Below are 21,170 nucleotides of genomic sequence, written 5' to 3' on the forward strand. Positions count from 1 at the left end.
ACAAATAACACTCAGTTATCAATATTCAACCTAAATCACACTTAAAAGTTTATTAGAAAGATTTAGACATTACAAGAGTGCTTGTTTATTATTTTAATTTAGCACAAGACTTACCGGTATTTAAAAATGTGATGCAGTGTAGTCAATTCTCTATGAAACTATGAGTAAATTACTGTAAATAAAGATTACATTAGTAAACCTCTGTGACTTTCCTCAAACTTTTATAACCATTGTTAACAATTACAGGTGAATTAAATGACAAATGAAAGACATGAAATAAACTTGAAAAATTTTTGCACAGCTTCAAACAAGGCATTCCTGTGCATAAGTAGCCATATTATTACATTTTTCCTGATTGAACAGTCATATGTGGCAAAGACTAGCTGCAAAATGGAGTGCAAAACACCTGAGGTTTTCCATGGTGACATATCAATTTACCCCTGTGGACAGTAAAACAATAAAATATTTTGCTTTCATCAAGTAGGAGTGGATATCTTTTCGGTATTGGCAGCGTGAAAAATAACCAATCCTTTGAATGCAGAAGATGAAAGCAGACCAGAAGAGTGCATCTCTGGCCATTTGGTCCCTAGCCCGTCCCCTCATTTCTTGGCTTGCTTGGTGACCATATTGCGGGGGGGAGTCACAGGACGGCTGCCGTTGGGCTTTTTCTTTTCAGCTGGTTTTAAAATCTGTACAATAAATAGAAAAAAAAATATATATATATATATATATATGAAAATAGAAAATGTTTTCAGAAAAAAATATTTGCAAATTAGCATATTAAATTTGCTCCCAAAATTTCAGATTTCCTCATTTTGAGATTAGGGTTGGTACCCTCACTTCAGGATCCCATCCCGTTTCTTTTTCAGGTTACCTGAAATGAGCACATGAGAGTCTCATCAACACTCATCATGGCACCAGCATTGTCGAACTCCCCACAATAATTCGGTGCAGAGAACAATGTGACGAGCTGCCTCTTTGCAAAAAATTCATAGCCATCCTCAACAACCTGCAAACAAGACAATCAGAACAGAACAGAAAAGACAAGATTAAGAGTTCTGCCCAAGAGGAACCTTGTAGTGAATTATGTAATACATAGATGATGCTAAATATAGTCCAGCGCTCTAGCTACTGACAGCATTAATAGGGATGTCTACATTGGGTTGGTCACATGATGAACATAAATTGTTCATTCAGTTAAGTGGTACATGGAAGTGGGACTGCATGAAGGATCGGTTCTGAGTCCCATCTTGTTTACTGTGGTGATGGACAGGTTGATAGGTGAGCTTAGATTGGAATCTATTCAATCTCCAAGGTCTATGTTTGCAGATGACATTGTGATCTGGGGAGAAAGCAGGGAACAGGTGGAAGAACATCTAAGGAGATTGAGGTTTGCCCTGGAAAGGAGAGGAATTCAGGTTAGCTGGAGCAAGACAGAATACATGTGTGTGAATGAGAGGGACCCAAGTGGAGCCTTGAGGTTACAGGGAACAAGAGATGAAGAAGGTGGAGAACTTTAAGTAATTAGGGTCAACAGTCCGGAGCAACGGTGAATGTGGGAAAGAGGTGAAGAAATGGGCCCAAGCAGGTAGGAACAGGAGGAGAAAAGTGTCAGGTGGGCAATGTGATAAAGTAGCAGTGAGAATGAAAGCAAAGTTGTACAAGACAGTGGTGACACCAGCAATGTATGGTTTAGAGACAGTGGCACCGAGAAAGAGCCAGGAGACAGAGCTGGAGGTAGCAGAGATGAAGATGTTGAGTCTTTTTGGGAGTGACGAGGATGAATAGGATCAGGAATGGGTACATGAGAGGGACAGCTCATGTTAGATGTGTTGGAGATAAAGCCGGAGAGGCCAGACTGAGATGTTTTGGACATGTAGAGAGGAGGGATGGTGAGTACATTGGTAGAATAATGCTGAGGCTGCAAATGCCAGGCAGGAGGCTTAGAGGACCAAAGAGGAGATTCATGGATGGAGTGAAAGAGGACATGAAGACAATGGGTGTGAGAGAAGAAGATGCAGGAGACAGGGGTAGATGGTGACAGATGACTTGCTGTGGGGACCCCTCAAAGGGAAAAGAAGAGGACCAAACAGTAATCACTATTTGGGGTCTATGGTTATAATGAAACCAAAGCAAATTAAAATCAACAGTTTGATTAAGTATTTCATTATCAGAAGTCATATCCCTGTTACATTCACCAACCTTATGCATATATAGCATGTTTTATGAGTATCATGCAGCTCTACCAAGCATCACTTCATTTTTTTTCCTTCAACAGATTAAAATAAATACATTTAAAATCCACAATTTACATTAAACTCTAATTCTACACTTTACAATGGTTCTTATTTATTGTGTTTTTTTTAGATCGTGACCAACAAAAGTTCTTTGTGGACAATTTGAGGTTTTTGTAAACCCTCATATTTCAGGAATTTAAGTAGCTTTTATTTTAAAACCAAGGAAATACATTTAGTTGATCCAGGGACACACATTAACACATCAAAAAATGACCAAAGGTTTACAGAAACAAAACAAAAAGATCAAGAACACAAGTTCACTCTCCGCTGTACGCCAGCCAATTCTCGGCACTGGATGCGATGTCCTCGTACAAACGCGCTCACATAATCACATCTGTTTGTAAATACAGGGGTACTGGAGTTACCTGGTGGGCACGGCAGATCAGGTCCAAGTCATGCTTGTGCAGGAACTTGGCTACCACTTCTGAGCCAAAGGTAAATGAGACGCCCCTGTCATTCTCCCCCCAGCCCAAAACATCTTTGTCTGGGTCGGACCAGAGCAAATCGCACAGCAGGCCCTGGTCAGGCACATCAGTGGGACGCATGATGCGTCTGATCTGCTCCATGGACTGAAGGTCGGGTGACAGTCCTAGATGCAAAAACACAGCAATGATACCAATAAGCAAACAAATACAGGGGTCAGAATCTATTAGCCGTGGGTCAGTCCAAATGCCGGATGATGAAACGGCAGAGACAGCATTTCACAATGACAAATAAGAACACCTGACGTCAAAGCTCTACTATGCTTTGAATGCAGTTTTCACATAGGCCACAGATGTGAACAAAAATCTACCAAAAAGGATTAAACTGTGTACAGTGAGATAGTAAAAACAAGAACCTACCTCCATGGCAGCAAAAGATCTTCTCATCAACAATTGCAGCAATAGGCAGGCAGTTAAAACAATCTGTGAAGGTCTTCCAGAGTTTGATGTTGTACCTTCGTTTACCTAAATTATGATGACAACAAAATGTGTTTTAATTCATCACTGTACAGGTCCTTCTCAAAATATTAGCATATTGTGATAAAGTTCATTATTTTCCATAATGTCATGATGAAAATTTAACATTCATATATTTTAGATTCATTGCACAATAACTGAAATATTTCAGGTCTTTTATTGTCTTAATATGGATGATTTTGGCATACAGCTCATGAAAACCCAAAATTCCTATCTCACAAAATTAGCATATTTAATCCGACCAATAAAAGAAAAGTGTTTTTAATACAAAAAACGTCAACCTTCAAATAATCATGTACAGTTATGCACTCAATACTTGGTCAGGAATCCTTTGGCAGAAATGACTGCGTCAATGCGGCGTGGCATGGAGGCAATCAGCCTGTGGCACTGCTGAGGTCTTATGGAGGCCCAGGATGCTTCGATAGCGGCCTTTAGCTCATCCAGAGTGTTGGGTCTTGAGTCTCTCAACGTTCTCTTCACAATATCCCACAGATTCTCTATGGGGTTCAGGTCAGGAGAGTTGGCAGGCCAATTGAGCACAGTGATACCATGGTCAGTAAACCATTTACCAGTGGTTTTGGCACTGTGAGCAGGTGCCAGGTCGTGCTGAAAAATTAAATCTTCATCTCCATAAAGCTTTTCAGCAGATGGAAGCATGAAGTGCTCCAAAATCTCCTGATAGCTAGCTGCATTGACCCTGCCCTTGATAAAACACAGTGGACCAACACCAGCAGCTGACACGGCAACCAGACCATCACTGACTGTGGGTACTTGACACTGGACTTCTGGCATTTTGGCATTTCCTTCTCCCCAGTCTTCCCCCAGACTCTGGCACCTTGATTTCTGAATGACATGCAGAATTTGCTTTCATCCAAAAAAAGTACTTTGGACCACTGAGCATCAGTCCAGTGCTGCTTCTCTGTAGCCCAGGTCAGGCGCTTCTGCCGCTGTTTCTGGTTCAAAAGTGGCTTGACCTGGGGAATGCGGCACCTGTAGCCCATTTCCTGCACACACCTGTGCACGGTGGCTCTGGATGTTTCTACTCCAGACTCAGTCCACTGCTTCCGCAGGTCCCCCAAGGTCTGGAATCGGCCCTTCTCCACAATCTTCCTCAGGGTCCGGTCACCTCTTCTCGTTGTGCAGCGTTTTCTGCCACACTTTTTCCTTCCCACAGACTTCCCACTGAGGTGCCTTGATACAGCACTCTGGGAACAGCCTATTCGTTCAGAAATTTCTTTCTGTGTCTTACCCTCTTGCTTGAGGGTGTCAATAGTGGCCTTCTGGACAGCAGTCAAGTCGGCAGTCTTACCCATGATTGGGGTTTGAGTGATGAACCAGGCTGGGAGTTTTAAAGGCCTCAGGAATCTTTTGCAGGTGTTTAGAGTTAACTCGTTGATTCAGATGATTAGGTTCATAGCTCGTTTAGAGACCCTTTTAATGATATGCTAATTTTGTGAGATAGGAATGTTGGGTTTTCATGAGCTGTATGCCAAAATCATCCGTATTAAGACAATAAAAGACCTGAAATATTTCAGTTATTGTGCAATGAATCTAAAATATATGAATGTTAAATTTTCATCATGACATTATGGAAAATAATGAACTTTATCACAATGTGCTAATATTTTGAGAAGGACCTGTAAATGCATCTAAACTAAGATCTTTCACGAGTTTCAGTCATAATTTACTCAACCAACAGCATGTTTTTACTTTCACTTTTTTAAGTAAAAATAAAACATTCAGGATTTATGTGTCTGTTGGAACCTATGGCACATTTTTCTCCTTTATGGGTTAGAATTATGAAATAAATGAATCCGAATCAGCAGGTCAGACCTCAAACAAAACAGAAAAATGGTATCTGATAGGTGCATTTCTTCTATATAGTAAGAATATAAGAGGCCCTTTGGTATTCTTGTATGTGAGTCAAGCTCACCCAAACAGTTTACCCTGCCTGAGAAATTCTGTGTTAACATCTGAATCCTATTTAGCTGCTAAATGCTCTTTGTACACAATACACTAAAATGTAATTTGGTTCAATTAAACAAAACTCACACTCATCGTAAAAACCATATATTCTGTTGATTGATGCACACTCATGGTTTCCCCTCAGTAGGAAGAAGTTCTCTGGGTATTTGATTTTGTAGGCCAAGAGAAGACAGATTGTTTCCAGGGACTGCTTCCCCCTGTCCACGTAGTCACCCAGGAACAGGTAGTTGCTCTCTGGAGGGAAGCCCCCATATTCAAAAAGCCTCAGGAGATCATAGTATTGCCCATGGATGTCACCTGCAGGTCAGGAGAAAATAAAAATATTTGACTTGCAAAACCACACTGGATATAAAATGGCTTTGTTGGGACGGCGTTCCTAAAAGATATGGCAAGCCGTTGCAGTCCAGAATCAACCCTGTAAAATCTATCAAACAAGGTATGAAGATGGTAAATAATTTCAAACACCGTATACTCTGTTTTAATCTTTTTCTTTCTTATGGTTTTGAACTTGAGAAATTATTAAGGTTTTAAAAGCAGTATTATTTGAAAATTATTACATGATTTTTTTTTTCTTTAAAACATTTTATTAGTGTTAGTCTCTGCCCAAGCCTGCCTAACTCCTGTCCAAACACTAACCTCTGAACCAAAAATGAACTGTTGAACTCTGCCTACCTGCAGGAATCCAGTGACTCTTTTCACATGGCTGAGGACGGATGTTTAGCCCCAAAGACTGTGGGCTTCATCTCATTCTTCGCAACTAAAGGGGGATGTTGGGACCCAGCCATGGATTTCAACATTAAACTCCGGTACAAACTCTTCTGGAACTTTCAAAATAAATTGCATTAACCTACTTCCAACACAGCCAAGAAATGGGGTAACTGCGGACTTCCTGTGACGTCACTGTCTAAATAAAAGCACCGCTCTTGCTACATCCTGCCTCTTCCACACCGGTGATCATCGGGACAGGGGAGGCACAGCGCGCTAATGTCTCTTTGCTGGCAAAAAGACATAAACTCTTCAAACATGATCCAAGGATGTCATACGATCATTGATCATATGCACTAAGTTAAGTACTGATGAATTAGTGTTGAAAGAATCCGGTATTCATTCATAAAAAGGGGTAAATTAAGGTATAAGCATTGCTTACTTTCTTTCTGAGGCCTGCAGAAGCAAACTGTCCCAGAGAAGTTCCCAGTAGAGACACTGTCTCTACAAGCCGAGTGAAGCGGTTTTCCCTGCCTGAGAAAAGGACAACAGGAGCCGCATCACCGTGGTTACGGTAACGTCCAGTTTGGCGGCCGACAGAACAACCGCCACTCCCCACAGCTAAGGAGGTTAGCTGTAGCTAACCGTTTAAAGACTGGTTTCTTCAAACTTCGCCGCCCTGGTCAACGTTCCTCACCACAGTTCATGAGGTTAAATGTTTGGGAAGAATAATATAGAAGTGATTTAGGTTGAAATGATCTAAACGTTTTTCATTTTATGAAGTTTGGTTTTGTTTGTGTTGAACTCAGCTATCTTGGTGCTAGCAGAATACCTGCAGCACACGTGTTCAGGTTGTGTTCTTTGTGTGTTTTTAAAGTTAAGACAAACTTTACTTGAAGGGTGATTTTAAACACAGAAGATCGATCATAACGCGCCGTTCACGCTTATGCGTTTTAACCCTATTATTGACGGTATTTTTAAAGGTGTGTGTTTGATTCTGGTGCTAAGCTATCAGCCTCCTTTGTTAGCTTCAACTGCTAACAGGTAAGAACACGTGCATGCTGCTAAATAATATTTACCCAGAAAAGCTTGTTAGTTTTCAATCCAGTAAATAATACTTCCCTAAACATTATTTTACTAGATTTGATAACTAAGTAAACACCATCAAGCCCCAATTCTCCAGAAAGATTTGGCTCTTTTCCAAAATATTCCCTTAAATATTTTACCACTTCCTTAATAATATTTCCTTAAATATTATTTTAATTAATAAAGGCAGCTAATGAGACATCGTTGAAAAATGGTCATCCAGAAGGTTGGTTTTATTCAGCAGATCTTTCTTTAAAACATTATTTTATTAAAATAATATTTGATCTGATCTTGCATTGTGAATGGTTGTCTAAACGTTTGCTGATTATTTCCTAAATTGGTTCCAAGACTAACTTAACTTCATTTCCAGATTCTTCAAGATAATCCTTGGTTCTCAAACATAAACATTGCATGGTAATGTTGCATCACTCTTTTGGTCATGATTTCTAATCATCTTTAATCAACTTGTTTATATTGTACATAGCCCATTAGTCTTCCTTATTCATTCATTCTGCTTGGTAGTTTAGTTGGATTGTTTTAGCATAGTAAAGAGTTTGTTGATTGAAATATGTTTGACTTTGAGTTGACTTATGTTTGATAATAAATTCTTGTATTTTAAGAAATTGTGTGAATTCATTCCATATATGTGCAGTTTTGCTGTTCAATAATGTCAGGGCTCGTCTCACACCTTTCTATTTTCTCCTAATACCATCGCCTTACTGGGCTGTTATTCACAGGATAACCCTTAACAGACCGCAATATTATTTGATAAAATATTAAATAATATTCTCAGATTCATAATCCTTACAGCTTCTAAATCAAATTCGGCCAATTTATTTTGTTGCTTAAGGATCTGGATAGTTCCATTTATCACCAACCACAAATTTTGAGGGGAGCCTCCAGCTCCAACAGAATGGGTTGACTGAGAAAGATCTCCCTGGACTTCAGGCATAATCCACGAATCTCATTCTCCTGCAGCTGCACATTCTTGCCAGGCTTTGCTCCTCGGACTGTAACCAGACAACATTAAACAGTCAGGATAGATAACAGTCAGTACACTTGCTGCCAAGTCAGCAACACCTCATGCATTATCTATTTGGGCTGGTCGGGTGGAAAAGAGATCAGCAATCCGTGTAACTCAAATTAAGGCATACAGTTGTTCAATAAGGCTTCGTCATAATGGCTCTCATAATAGTAGGGCACATTATGTGAATACTTTTTTATGTAGTATTTAACGTGGCCAATTGAACAATTATCGTATAACAGCAGATGTTCCAGTGACAGTCGGACAGTTTAGTATCACTGAAACTAACGGGAGACAAAGTTCACAAATCGAACATTAATAGCTTTATAACACCCCATAAAGAGGGGGACTGGACATTCTTCTTGGTAACCGAAACTAATGCAGACGATGCGTTTGGCGGCCGCTGGAAATCCTAATCAGGTCACACATCTGTAGGGTCACAGAAAGTGGCGCTACACCGGTATGCGCAAATGTCAGTGATTTTTTTAACGAACCATTTTCTAACATTTAGGTGTCAGATTATCGGTCATTAAACACATTTGGTGATATCTGGTGGTTAGTTCCAATGAGAACTAAATACAATAAAATAACTGAAATAACAAAATGATTCGCCTTTCAATCGCTATAGCTAACTTCACATTTACTACCGTTCTTGTCACAACAACCTCTAAATGATCAAACGAGCTTAATTTATTATATTTGTGAGCCTACTTACCTTCTAAAAGGCGTTGAATAATACTGTCTATGTTGAGCTTGTCAACATCAGCCATTTTCTGCGTCTTTAAAAATCGATTCAGTCAGATCTCGGTGTTAGCACACTTGTGAAAGCTAGCCCGCTAGCTATCCTAGCATTAGCTACAGGCTAGTAGCTTAGCTCCTTTATTTTTTCGACTGAGGGTAAAATTTTTTTACTGAGACCCAGGTTCGGTTTATATGCTCGTTGACGATTTTGGAAATCCTATAAGATACTTTTACATCACCATTTCCATAAAAAAAAAATCAAACCCAGTCTCGGCTTTTGTTAAGAAGGGGCATAAAAAATAAACGTCAACCGAACTAGCTGTTAGCTAGCGATGATGTCTCTGTTTTTCCTCTGCCGCACCTTGAAGAGCTTACAGCAGCTTCTGAGAGGCTGCCGCTGCCAGCTGACCCGCTGCTGCCCTCTACTGTTCCGAGTGGAGAAAAGGCTTTAGGAGTTACCAAGTGTGGAAAACTAGGACAAATAAACATGATGCTTTTTATGTTTCAATTTGGTTTGACTGAAAATGAGGTCTCTATAGTGCATGTATCTTGAGGTTAAGTAAAGTATGAAACTAATGCATGAACCCAGCATTAGCCTTTTTGGATTTTTGGATGTATAAAAAAGATGCTTTGTGTGTAAAGCACAGCTAAAGCAAAAGGTTACTGCAGTAAAAAGTTTAACTGGTACATCAACTAAAGCAAGGATGCCTTCATAAACCACTGGACACTACCAGAAATGATACAGTGGTTTCCTAGATGTTGACTGAAAAAGATCAGTGTTTTTGAATTCTTGCTAAATTCTTGGTGTTTTCAGTTAATTCGTGGGGCATTTCGAAGAAATGAAGTATGAAAATCAAAAAAGGTATAGTAAGAAATCAATCTGATTCCTAAAGTGTGTTTATTATGATCATTAAAATGTGAAATGACTCATTTTTAATACCTACAAGAAAATGAAAGTGTTATAGTTTGTGTAATTAGGGGATAAGTAAGCCTTCTAGAGATTTTGTGAACTTGTTAGACGACCTACTGTGCAGGAATTTATTGCTACAGAATGTTAAAGACAGTCTCTGTGCATCTGCCACTTTCTCCGTAATGTCCATCCCCAAATGTTGTCTGAAAGCCGAGAGGTGTTGGAGTCCAGGATATATATTACCCTGGCATGAATCATGTGATGATGTCCAAGTATTTCTGATAGTCCTCATAAGTAATGAAATATCAAATGTTTTTGCTGTTGTTCTTTCTCTCTCTTATCTTGGATTCCTCTAATGAAGTATCACAATCAAAACCAGTAACTGAAATGAAACTAAAAACTATTTATCAATAACCAAACACTGGACATGAAAAACCTCCCTGCTACTAAAATATGGATGATAACAATTATTCCTCCCAATTTTAATACACTTTAACACTGACTTTCTAATCATGTGGTGAATCTGACTTAAAAGCATCAAATATCATCAAAATAATTTCTAATCCATATTGCTTCAGAATGTCTAGTTTAACACATGCTGCTAACTGCATGTGCTTTTTGTAATTGAATGTTCTAAGTTTGAGAGTGTTGGGATGAACTCCTGAACAGATATTTTATTGTCTTTGAAATGAGCTCTATAAGAACTCAGCTTAAAGCAGCCGGCGGGCACTTTCTGGGTAATGAGCTGAAGCTACTCATTCTAGCTAATAAACCTTCTCATGGAAACCTTTTAAGGAAACATAGCTTAGCCTGCATCACCCTCTGTTATATTTAGGCACTTCAAGAGCTTTGCAGTAACATTAGGACTTGAAGCTGCATGGTTCTGCCGCCTCTTTACTGCCGCACTGTCAGCACAGGATTAAAACTTAAATGACTACATGCAGCTATAATTAGACATCATTACTGACAATGTGTTCCTGCTGTAACAATAGGAAGCCAAGCCACACACACAGCTCTAAAACAAGAAACAGTGAGATACGGGCCTGGCCTGCTCGTCACTGTGTAGGCTGCAGTTATATTTGGTGTAAATGTTAGTGGACCCTCATGAATGTTTTCTATTGTATTGTGTGGATGCCATCAAACGTTCCCTCTTTGTTCATCCACCTAAAAATATTTTTACATGCATATTGTTCTATATGCACCATTTAATACATTTATGTATGACATGTTCTGTAGGTGTTCTTTTTCTTGTATTTTGGTAATTTATTTTAGTTTATTGCCTGTTACTTTGGAAAGAGATTTACCCTTTAGTTAGACAGTTCTGTATATCTGATCAGCTCATTCATGCTTACTTGTTCACCACTCTCAGCCACAGCCATTATGCAATAAGTAGATTCTGCTCACCTGTGCGAAGTAATTTCTCTCCGTTGCCTGGACCTGTTCTGTCTCCTTATAAGCTCTCCATTTCCCATTGTTCCTCACTGGATTATACTGTTCACTCACTGTGCCTTGCCAGCTCATGTCCATGACTGTTTCTGTCATTGTTTCATGCTTCATTCACCTCATGCCTGCCATGTACGTTTTTTTTGTTCTTATTTATTGCATTTTTTCAGCTCGCCGTACTGCTCCTGCCTGCCTGTCAGGATTTGGGTCCACATCAAGAACTTCCTGACAATGTAGGAAAATAAATATACTCCAAATAACAATATATAGACCTATACAAATTACATGACCTGTCAAAACTATTCATAACCCTTAAAAAAAGTCATTATTGAGGGGAAACCATAAGAAGTCCCATTTACACGTTGCCACAAGTTTTATAGGGCACGCTGCAAACATTTAAAAAAGGGGAATCACATGACCCTGAACACAACATCATCACAGTGAAACATGGTGGTGGCAGCATCATGCTGTGGTCCCAGTTGGTGGGGAAGTAGATGCTAAAAGGAAGGGCAACCTTGAAAGCAAACATATTAGAGGCTGAGAATAACTTGAGACTGAGATAAATGATCACCTTCAAGGAGGAGAACAACCCTAAAAATACAGTCAGAGCTACAATGGAATGTTTTAGATAAAAGAATATCTGTGTTTAAGAATGGCCCAGTCAAAGTCCAGATCTAAATTAAATTGGTTATCTGTGTATTTGTACAATTGATTTTTCAGATATTTATATAAATATAAAAAAGTGAAAACCATTATTCTTATCTTTCCACTCCACGAGAACTTTACTAGTTGGCCTATCAAACAAAATCCCAATGATGTTGCTGGCATCTCACAAACTTATAGTACTTGATTAAACTATAGTTAACACAGTTAGAGAAACTGAGACCAAATTTCTTTTTAACTTTTTATTCAGACTTTGGTTTGTGCTCTGTTGTATCTGAACACAAGAAGGATCCATGAGGCAGACGCCCTGCCCTCTATTCCTGGTCTTTCTCTTCACCATGTGTTATGATGTGGACCAGGTTCTTGTAATCTAGGTTCCCTGCTACATCAGGAGGAAATGCTGCAAACATCTGTTCCATCTGTGGACATAAAATAAGAAGAATAAAATCGTCTATATGTTCAGTCGAGTTCAAACAGCTCAAAATGTCACAAGATGACGCAATGTTGTCAGAGGTGGAGCACGGACCTCTTCAGCTGAGAATCTGTCTGCCTGAGTCGTCAACATCTCTGTCACACTGTGAAAGCAAGCAGCGAAGGTTAGCAAACCACATGACCACATCTAAAATGTTAACCTTATACTGTTACTCACTAATCTTTCTTTAGTGTTCCTGTTCCCTCAGGGTCAAAGACTTTGAAAGCATTCAAGATGGTTTCTTCTGGGTCAGCACCTGATGAAAATGTTAATCACTTTTTTGTCGGATTTTTAAAAGCCTTTTATTGATATAAAAAATGAGGTGTGAACACATCCTGGATCACCTTTTAGCTTCTCCCCAAACATGGTGAGGAAGACTGTAAAGTTGACCGGTCCTGGAGCCTCCTTCAGCATATCATCAATCTCTTCCTGGTTGACATTTAAACGACCTGCAGAAAGACATAAGTTAGGGTGGAGTGGAGTGTGGGGCTCTGGCTATAATGATTTTTTTTTTTTTTTACCCAATCACATTTATATATATATATTTATATATAAAAGTAGTTAAAGATTTAATGGATAAGCTGAAAAATAGGTTCAGTGAAACCAGGACAGAGGAACACATACATGGACACACACCATGCTCTCACCTAAAGCTGCAAAAGTGTCCCTCAGGTCATTCTTGTCAATGAAGCCATCTCTGTTTTGATCCATGATGGTGAAAGCCTGCAGAAGATTGAGAGTTACAGAGTGTGACTCGAGTATGCACAGCAAGCAGTCAATGCAGGGTGAAGTGTCTGGGTCCGTTTTGCTGCTCACCTCTTTGAACTCCTGGATCTGCGCCTGCTCAAACATGGAGAACACATTGGAGCTCCCTCCGTCTGCTCTCTTCTTGGCTTTCTTGGGAGACTACAGAATTTGACCAAAACAAGGAGATTGGACCCAAACTACTTGCTTTATCATCAACTTCTACAGGGTTAACAGGCTTAGCTTGATGGCAAGTTGGACTTTCGCTAAACAAACTAAAGCTGGATACAAACTTAAATTCTTGGTCCAACACAGAAACGTTCTCAATCACTGATCATTAATAACAGAACCCATATAAACATATCAGCACACCATGAATGAGAATAACTGCTAACTAAACCAACATCTTCTGTTAAATTCTAGTCAAAATGTTTCAGTATCGTCAAAAGTAAAATAGCCAATATTGTTAACTGCTGTAGAAAATGACACTTACAAACTAATGTGCCTGTTTATAATTGAAATATATTAAATGGTGATGTTAGTTAGTATTTTTAAAGATTTATTACAATCTACCTTTAACTGTCCATCACTTGTCCTGGGCCACACTGTGTTATATGTGGCAATGCTATAGACAAACTCCTCAAATTTGGTCGTGGCTTTTGGTTTTTGTGGACCCCAAGAGTATCAGTGGCCCACATGATAACCACCCTCATTAAAACTTTCTGCAGACACCCCTGCAGCAGCTCCATTAACTTCACTCATGGTTGTTCTTTACCGTCATGTACTTTTACAATGACAAGCCAATGACGAGTGAGGAACTGTTTGGGCGCTGAATGTGGGGCAGACATTTTGTAAAGAAGGATTAAAGACTATGTCAGTTGGTCTTGAAAATATTATTCACACAAGTATCCAGTTTTGTGAGACGCAGCCCTGGCCTGTGGGGGGTGTGGTCCGTTGCGTGTACGTCCATAGTTCCAGGATCACATGAGAGATTATTCCGCAGGGCCTGGATGATGACAGGATGGTACTTTGAGTCCTGTTTGATCAGAAAACCCTCGGAGGGAGGGATTATGTTGAGCTATTTACATGACTGCCAAGGAACTGGGGAAAAAACAGTGTGAGGGAATGCAGCGCGATGACATCATTTTGGATTCACAAGCCTCTCGACAGCTGAGGTCTAATGCTTGCTGTGGATTAGCTCTGGGGCGCTTGGATATCCCACAGACGGGACCTCTGGTGCCCAAAATTATTTTCTTGGTTTGTGTCCTTAGATGGTTACATATATTCTCAGGTGAAACGATGCAGAGATTGCTGTTTAGCACCAAAAGAAACTTTGCTGGTAAAAGGAGAAAAAAAGATGACAAATTATTTACCTCTTTGTAGCCTGCCTTATTTATCTCCTCTCCAAAGTGTCCCCTCTTTTAAAAAGGAATTTTAAATTACATTATATTCTAGCCATTAAAATTATAAAGATTTTACCCAAACGTACTAGTTTTTAAATGTATTGTTTAATGATGGTTGATTTCTTCAAACTTTTTTAAATAGAATTTAACAGAAAATTGGTTCAGTCAGTTTTCATTTATTTGCAATGTGCTGTGAGGAGGTGGTAAGGCTTTATGACTATCTCAGTGTATTCGAGTATTTGACTTATAAGCAATCTCACCTTCTAAGCCCAGTCATTGCTAATAAAAGGCAAATCTTAGCTGTTGTTGTCAGGGGAAAGGTTTATATGCCACCTTTTTGTATCTTTTGATAAAATGCTGTTTTTTATTATTTAAAGAATGTTTTATTCCTTCATTACAAACCAATCCTTATTGTTTTCTTTCCTTTGAACATGAAGGACTCACGAGAAGAGTAAAATAATCTTAATACTTCAACTATAACTACTGGATTTAAAGGTCTTTTAGTCATTAAACTTACTCAACTTCTACTCAGCAATACTGATTACAATCTAGGTACACAAAATTAATGCCAACTGTAATACCAACAGTTCTGGATTTAATTCTGCTTGCTTTATCAGTGTTTCAGTTTTAATTGATACCACTCTTCTCTGTTTCCTTCCATTATTGCTGTTTTTTCATGCGTTCTCTGTCTTCTATGTTTTGTCTGTTTTTGTTAATTGATTGATGTATCAGGGCTAAATCCCTGAAATCAGTCACAACAGTTACCTATACAGCTTTGCTAAATATTTAAAAGCACATTAACCATACCGCACAACCTAAAAGCAGGGCAATGCCAATAAAATCTGCATCTACTCACCATTTTTCCTTGTGACGTGAACCAAGCAGTACCCTTGCTGCTTTATGATGAGCAGCACACAAAACAATGGCTTGATATGCTGACCCCTTTCTCCCCTAATATATAATGGTGCATATGGACTATAAATACTCCATGCCTTCTTTAGGCAGAGGCACAGGTAAAGAGGACTATTCTCTCCCTGCCATTGACCACCATTGTCTGAGTTCATGAGATTTAGGGATAATGGCCAAACGCACATACCCCCATTACTGAGGCCCCAGAATAACAACAGGACATAGCTCTGGCCCAGGAAGGACAGTTGTGTTTTGTGACTGACAGCTGCACTTGATAGGATCCATCATCCAGCCGTCCTGTTAGTGGTCCACAGAGGGCCTGGGCTGGGCCAGTGCCCTGCTGGAGCTGCTTCATGGTAGCTCAGTAAACGGAACTGTTAGCTAAAGTTCACTGAGCCCCAATTACTCTAAGTCATAAACAGCATGCTACGGCGTGGAAAACATTAGCTGGAAACATTGTCCATTTTATGGAACTCATGAACTTTTCATGATCTTTATTTTAGACTTACTGCAAAAATAAAAAATAAAAAGAATAAAAATCACTTGTGTAACCATCTGTAAGTCTTCCATGTCATTAACAGTGAATCCCTTAAGTGTTAGTGGAGTAGCAAAAGTATTCAACGTTTTACAATTTGTGCTGACACAGTACAAATGTCCAAACATTTCATTGGGCTGTTGTGTGATAAACCAACACAAAATAGTGTGTATTTGTGGATGGAAGGGAAATAATGCCTGATTTAAAAATAAAATCACAGATAATAATCTGAAAAGGGTGGTATGCATTTGTTTTTTACCTCCCTAATCTGTATTTTGCTGCATCTTTTCCACCTTCTGCTATAATTACAGCTGCGTCTTTTTGGGGGTATGTATCTACAAGCTTTGTGCCAGTCATTTTGGATGGAGGGCATCTGTGAATATTAATTAATTAATTTTTTCAAGATATTTTTTCAGCAGTAGTGGCCTTTATTATTTTTTTGACAGTAGGTAGACAGGAAAGAGGGGTAGAGAGAGGGGGAGACATTCGACAAATGTTGCCGGGTCTGTGACTCTAACCCAGGACAGCCGCTTCGAGGGCTGTAGCCTCTGTACATTGTCACGCGCGTAACCCCTACACAGTGCCGCACCCTGAATATTAATTTTTAGGTCTTGCCACAGACCATTCTATTGCTTCAGCTGTATGTTTAGAGTGGGTGTGAAGGTGAACCTCCACCCTAGTCTTAAGTCTTTTGCAGCTCCTACCAGGTTTTTTCCCCCAACTCCTGTATATTGAACTCCATCCAGTTTTTCCGAGAACTCTGACAAGCATCCATACCAATGTTTCTACACAAGGGCGGTGTGTTCAGAGTGATAGTTTTTACACACTTTGTATGTAGGTCCTAAAGTTCAATTTTGGCCTCATTTGTCCAGAGCACCTTCTCCCACATATTTGCTGTTTGCCCAGCATCTCTTGTGACAAACTGCATACAGGAAATCCAATGGATTTCTTTCAACAATGCCTTTCTTGTGGCCCCTTACATAAAAGCCTGATTTAGAATAGTGGTCCGATTCTCCCACCTGAGCTGTGAATCTCTACATCTTCTCCAGAGTTAACACTGGCCTCTTGACTGCATCTGTGATTAATACTCTTCTTACCTGGCCCATACGTTTAGGTGGATGGACATGGCCTGAGTAGGTTTGCAATTTTGCCATGCTCTATTTTGAGATGATGGATTGAACAGTGCTCCATGAGTGTTCAAATATTTGAATATTTTTTTTATAATCTAACCCTGCTTTCCCAATTATTTACATGGAAGACTTGCATCCATCCATTATCTATACCCAGTTATCCTTAAAGGGTTTGGGTGGTCAGATCTCTGCACCTATCCAGCGGTAATTGGATGGGAGGCGTAGTACACCTTCGAAAGATTGCAAGGGTGGAAAATAATAATAGCAATAATCTTTATTTAACCAGGTTTTTCCCATTTAGATGAAAAGATCTCTTTTGCAAGACAGACCTGGCCAAGAATGGCAGCATACAGTTAAAAAACAGTCAGTTACAGCCCATAACCATATAAAACAAAGACATACAATACAATATTTACAAAAACAGTTAAAAATTTAAAAAGTCTTGAGTTTGAGCTCTGACTGCAAAATGGTCCAAGAAGTTGGAACAGAAAAGCTACAAGCTTACTTCCATGTCGGGGTCTATGAGTTTGCTGGTAATTTGTATTTGCCTGCTATTTACTCTGCTTGGTCACTAGATGGTGTTGGAGTTCACAGGTGTGAGGGGACAGGTGCTTCGCATTGACTAATTACCTGGAGGTGTATTTAGGCAGGAAGCTGCCAGCACTTCAATGCCTGAGTATTAGCCACCAGTGTTAACAAATGCTTGCTCTAGTTGTTGGTTTCCTGCTTCTTCCAGAACTCTAAGTGATTCAAGTGTGTCTGCCTCCTCAGGTTGTTTCCAGACCTGGCTGAGTTCAAGCTGGTTTCCAGACTCTTCTTAAAGAGCGTTCTCTGGGTTCTGGATAAAGGATTCAAGTCTCCAGTTATCTCCTCCGGATCAAGTTCAAGCTGGCAGCTTCCTGGCTCTTTGACCACGTGGATCTAGTCATAAGCGACTCCTGTCCACTCTCCAACCAGCTCTCGTGAAAGTACCTCCAACCTGTGTTCCACACCATCATTCCACTCTCATCACACAGTCCTGGATCAGAGCTCCTAAGGATCTACCTCCTTAGAACTGCTCCTGTGTTGCGCTCTCAGACCCTGCATCTCTCATCCCTCTGGCGGTTCAACTTCCTCCCCCAGTAAGCATAGTGACAAACTGGCTTTACAATAACTGTTTATTTCCTCTGGTCTTACCTTCTGTCCTATCTTCTGTGCAGTTGGTGATTTACCAGTCCAGGATCTCAACCCCATATCACTCCCATGAAAATAAAACTTTTAAACTTTCTATTTATCTCCTGAGTGTTATTCTCCATGTGGGTCAGATCATTAACAAACTATGACATTCCCATTCTCTGTTCTGACCCAGGGAACATTTTAGAAATTTAAAAAGTCCTGATACCGGAGACTGTATTCACTATTCCTTGAAATTTAAAAAGATGATAAAGATGCATTTTAAGAATTGCCTTGTAAATCCAGACACGCCAATGGTCAAGTCAGAGCACATGCAAAGAAGGCCATTTTGCTTTGGCATATAAGACACAGTGATGTGTTAAGGCTCCAAAGTTTGTGATAAATCTCAAAGCGCCGTGATGCACACTCTCCAGCATGTGGAGATGACAGACTGGATAGAGCTTGCTAATTGTGAATTGCTGTTGCATTCAAGACAAGTTGAAGCTGACAGAGTTGTTCATGTATTCTGTTAGACGCATTCTGCAGACATGTAAACACTTCTGTGGGTGTAGGTACAAAGTAATATATTACTGTTATCGGTACAAAGGAAACATGTAAAAGCCATCCAGAAAGCCCACAGGCAGGGATTCAAATCCACAACCTTTTGTCTTGCAAGTTAACAGTGCTAACAACTGTGGAGCCGAGACTTATGGCACACATATTAAAATGCACACCGGACATCTCTTTGAGTTTAAATGTCATTAATGAATAGGATTTTTTAATAGGAAAACATTTTCTTATGTTTGAAGAGCACCAAAGACCACACTTCATCTGAAACACACCATTTTCTCAATGAGGCATGATGGTGGCAGCATCATGCATTGGGGAGGCTTGTCAGCAACAGGCCCTGAAAGGCTTGAAAAGGCAGAGTAGAACATGAAAACAGAAAACGTATTGCTAAATCCTGGAGGATAAACAGCAAAAGCTAGACAAAAAATGGTTCAAAGATGAGGTGAATGTTCTGGAGTGGCCAAATCACACCCCAGATTTCAATACTTTTAAGACTGTGTCAGGACCTGGAAAAAGTGGTTCAAACGAGTTTCCTAGGCAACCTGACAGAGCTTGAACGGTTTTATAAGGAAAAATAGAGAAAGATTGCAATGTCCAAATGTGTCAGCCTGATTGAAACCTTTCCACACAGACTCATTGCTGTGACTGCAGCCAGAGGTGCGCCTACCTATCGACCTGAAGGAGGTAAATATTCATGCAGTGTTTAACATTATTTTGTAAAAATATTATTTTCAATAGCTTATTTTGCACATTCTTGTCCTAAAAGCCTAATTATATTGTCCAGAATTTCTTTATAAAAGCAATTAAAGAGTAAAACATCCAAGGGAGATTGTATTGGAGACCCGTCATTTCATTACTTCATGAAACGTAAATATTGATATTATGTGATGTATGATTGAGGTCCAGACCAAATAGTTGGGTTATTTGAGTTCTTTATTGTAGTTTTTTCAATCGAGGAGACATTGAGGGTATAAATGCTTTTGGAAGGTATTGTTTAGTAATTTTCACTATTTGTAATGTTATTCTTAAGGAGTCAAACCAGTTTTAGGTGCTCAGTGTGAAACAAATCTGATAAAGACTTGATTAAGTACAGAGTCTAATGATTAATGATTCAAACATTGATATGTTTAAAAAATACTGTGGAACTTATTGGCCTTTTAACACACAGCCCATATTTAGCTGGATCAGAAATATTGCACGCTGCATATTTATTGACGAGGGGTTGTTTGAAGTTCATCCATCAAAGAGCTTGCACATGGTTGATCGAGAGTTTAGAGCTGACATTTAGACTGAGGTGGAGCGGTCTGTCAATATGAGGAGCACAGAGGTGACCATGCAAGGGAAGGAGATAAACAAAGGAACAAACAGAGAATAGTTCTATGGGCTGGTGAAATGAAAATCAATCTCTATAAAAATGACCGAAAGAGAAAAGGTGTAGAGGCAACCCCACCTCCTCTGACACACACTCAAACACATATACCCCAGAGACAAAACACAGCTTCATCTGTCACACTGGGAAGTGTATTTGTCATTGCTAGGGCATGCATGGCTGTCGGTGCAGCCGCCACACCGGCATGTCCTAATCTCACAGCTGATGGAAATGACAGGAAGAATTTAGAGTACTAAAGGAACATTTTGTGTGTCAAATACTTTTAAATGTTTTGTACCGAAGGCGTCATGATTCTTGGCTGTAAGGTTTTGGTTTTCATTTGTGTTTGTTTTCATTATTCCACTATGTTCCTTATTTATGCCATATTCTATTAATTTCTCTGTGTACTTTAGTATCAGTCCTTACCTTATTAGTTCTTTTCTTTGTTAGTTCCTTTTATTCCCTGTGTATTTAAGTTTTTTTCCCTTAGGTCAGTTTTTTTTCTCCGTTGGGTTAGTGTTTTCCTTGTGTCTTCAGTTCAGCTTCTCATGTGAATCAGTCTCTATCCTTCAGCTCTGCTGCTTACCTTCAGCTGCTCCATGTTATGTTCCGATTAATACACCAGTTTTCGATGTCATTCTCATCACCTCCCTCAGTATATATAAACTCACTCATTCTTATTGTTCTTTCTTCTGCTGGATCCTGCTGTTACACTGCCTGTTGCTCTGTTGTGTTCCTTGTCCTGTTTTTCTTGTGCCTTCTCATAAAGTATAATTTTAGAAACAGATAGGAAGGAAATTTTCAGGTGTTCAAATCCATGCACAATGCTTGACAACCAACTCTGGGAAAACGTTGAAGAGAAGGGGCCAGTCTGCTGGTTTGAAAGTGTCTCACTTGATTTGAAAAAGGCTGTGTGACAGTTTATAAAGAAGCCAGAACTGCTCATTAATAATTGAGAAGAACAAGAATGATCCTAGGTTTTTTTTTTATGATATAGTCTGGCTGACAAATAGTAACAACTCACGTCAACTATGTATTCCTTTAACTCTTAGAATTCATGAGCTATAACAGA

General features: G+C 39.5%; 2 protein-coding genes and 1 long non-coding RNA gene across 3 annotated transcripts; 1 reads left to right on the top strand and 2 right to left on the bottom strand.

Moving 5' to 3' along the window:
* Positions 1-24: 24 nt before the first annotated feature.
* ppp1cc (protein phosphatase 1, catalytic subunit, gamma isozyme) lies at positions 25-9,191 on the bottom strand. Its single transcript, XM_047381005.1, has 7 exons — positions 8,773-9,191; positions 7,912-8,043; positions 5,309-5,539; positions 3,140-3,244; positions 2,663-2,886; positions 875-1,009; positions 25-689 (listed from the first exon to the last, which is right to left on the bottom strand). Exons 1-7 carry the CDS (start codon positions 8,825-8,827, stop codon positions 600-602), a joined length of 972 nt encoding a protein of 323 aa, XP_047236961.1. The 5' UTR covers positions 8,828-9,191; the 3' UTR covers positions 25-599.
* Positions 9,192-12,041: 2,850 nt separating this feature from the next.
* On the bottom strand, positions 12,042-15,485 carry myl2b (myosin, light chain 2b, regulatory, cardiac, slow). Its single transcript, XM_047380526.1, has 7 exons — positions 15,290-15,485; positions 13,103-13,192; positions 12,934-13,009; positions 12,631-12,735; positions 12,464-12,542; positions 12,341-12,389; positions 12,042-12,233 (listed from the first exon to the last, which is right to left on the bottom strand). The coding sequence occupies exons 1-7, from the start codon at positions 15,290-15,292 to the stop codon at positions 12,129-12,131; spliced, it is 507 nt and encodes a 168-aa protein (XP_047236482.1). The 5' UTR covers positions 15,293-15,485; the 3' UTR covers positions 12,042-12,128.
* Positions 15,486-17,685: 2,200 nt separating this feature from the next.
* LOC124877177 lies at positions 17,686-18,274 on the top strand. Its single transcript, XR_007040460.1, has 2 exons — positions 17,686-18,128; positions 18,207-18,274. It is a non-coding gene; the product is annotated as an uncharacterized LOC124877177 (long non-coding RNA).
* Positions 18,275-21,170: the final 2,896 nt, after the last annotated feature.

This window comes from Girardinichthys multiradiatus, chromosome 12 (genome assembly GCF_021462225.1).
Source record: "Girardinichthys multiradiatus isolate DD_20200921_A chromosome 12, DD_fGirMul_XY1, whole genome shotgun sequence".
Taxonomy (NCBI): Eukaryota; Metazoa; Chordata; class Actinopteri; order Cyprinodontiformes; family Goodeidae; genus Girardinichthys; species Girardinichthys multiradiatus.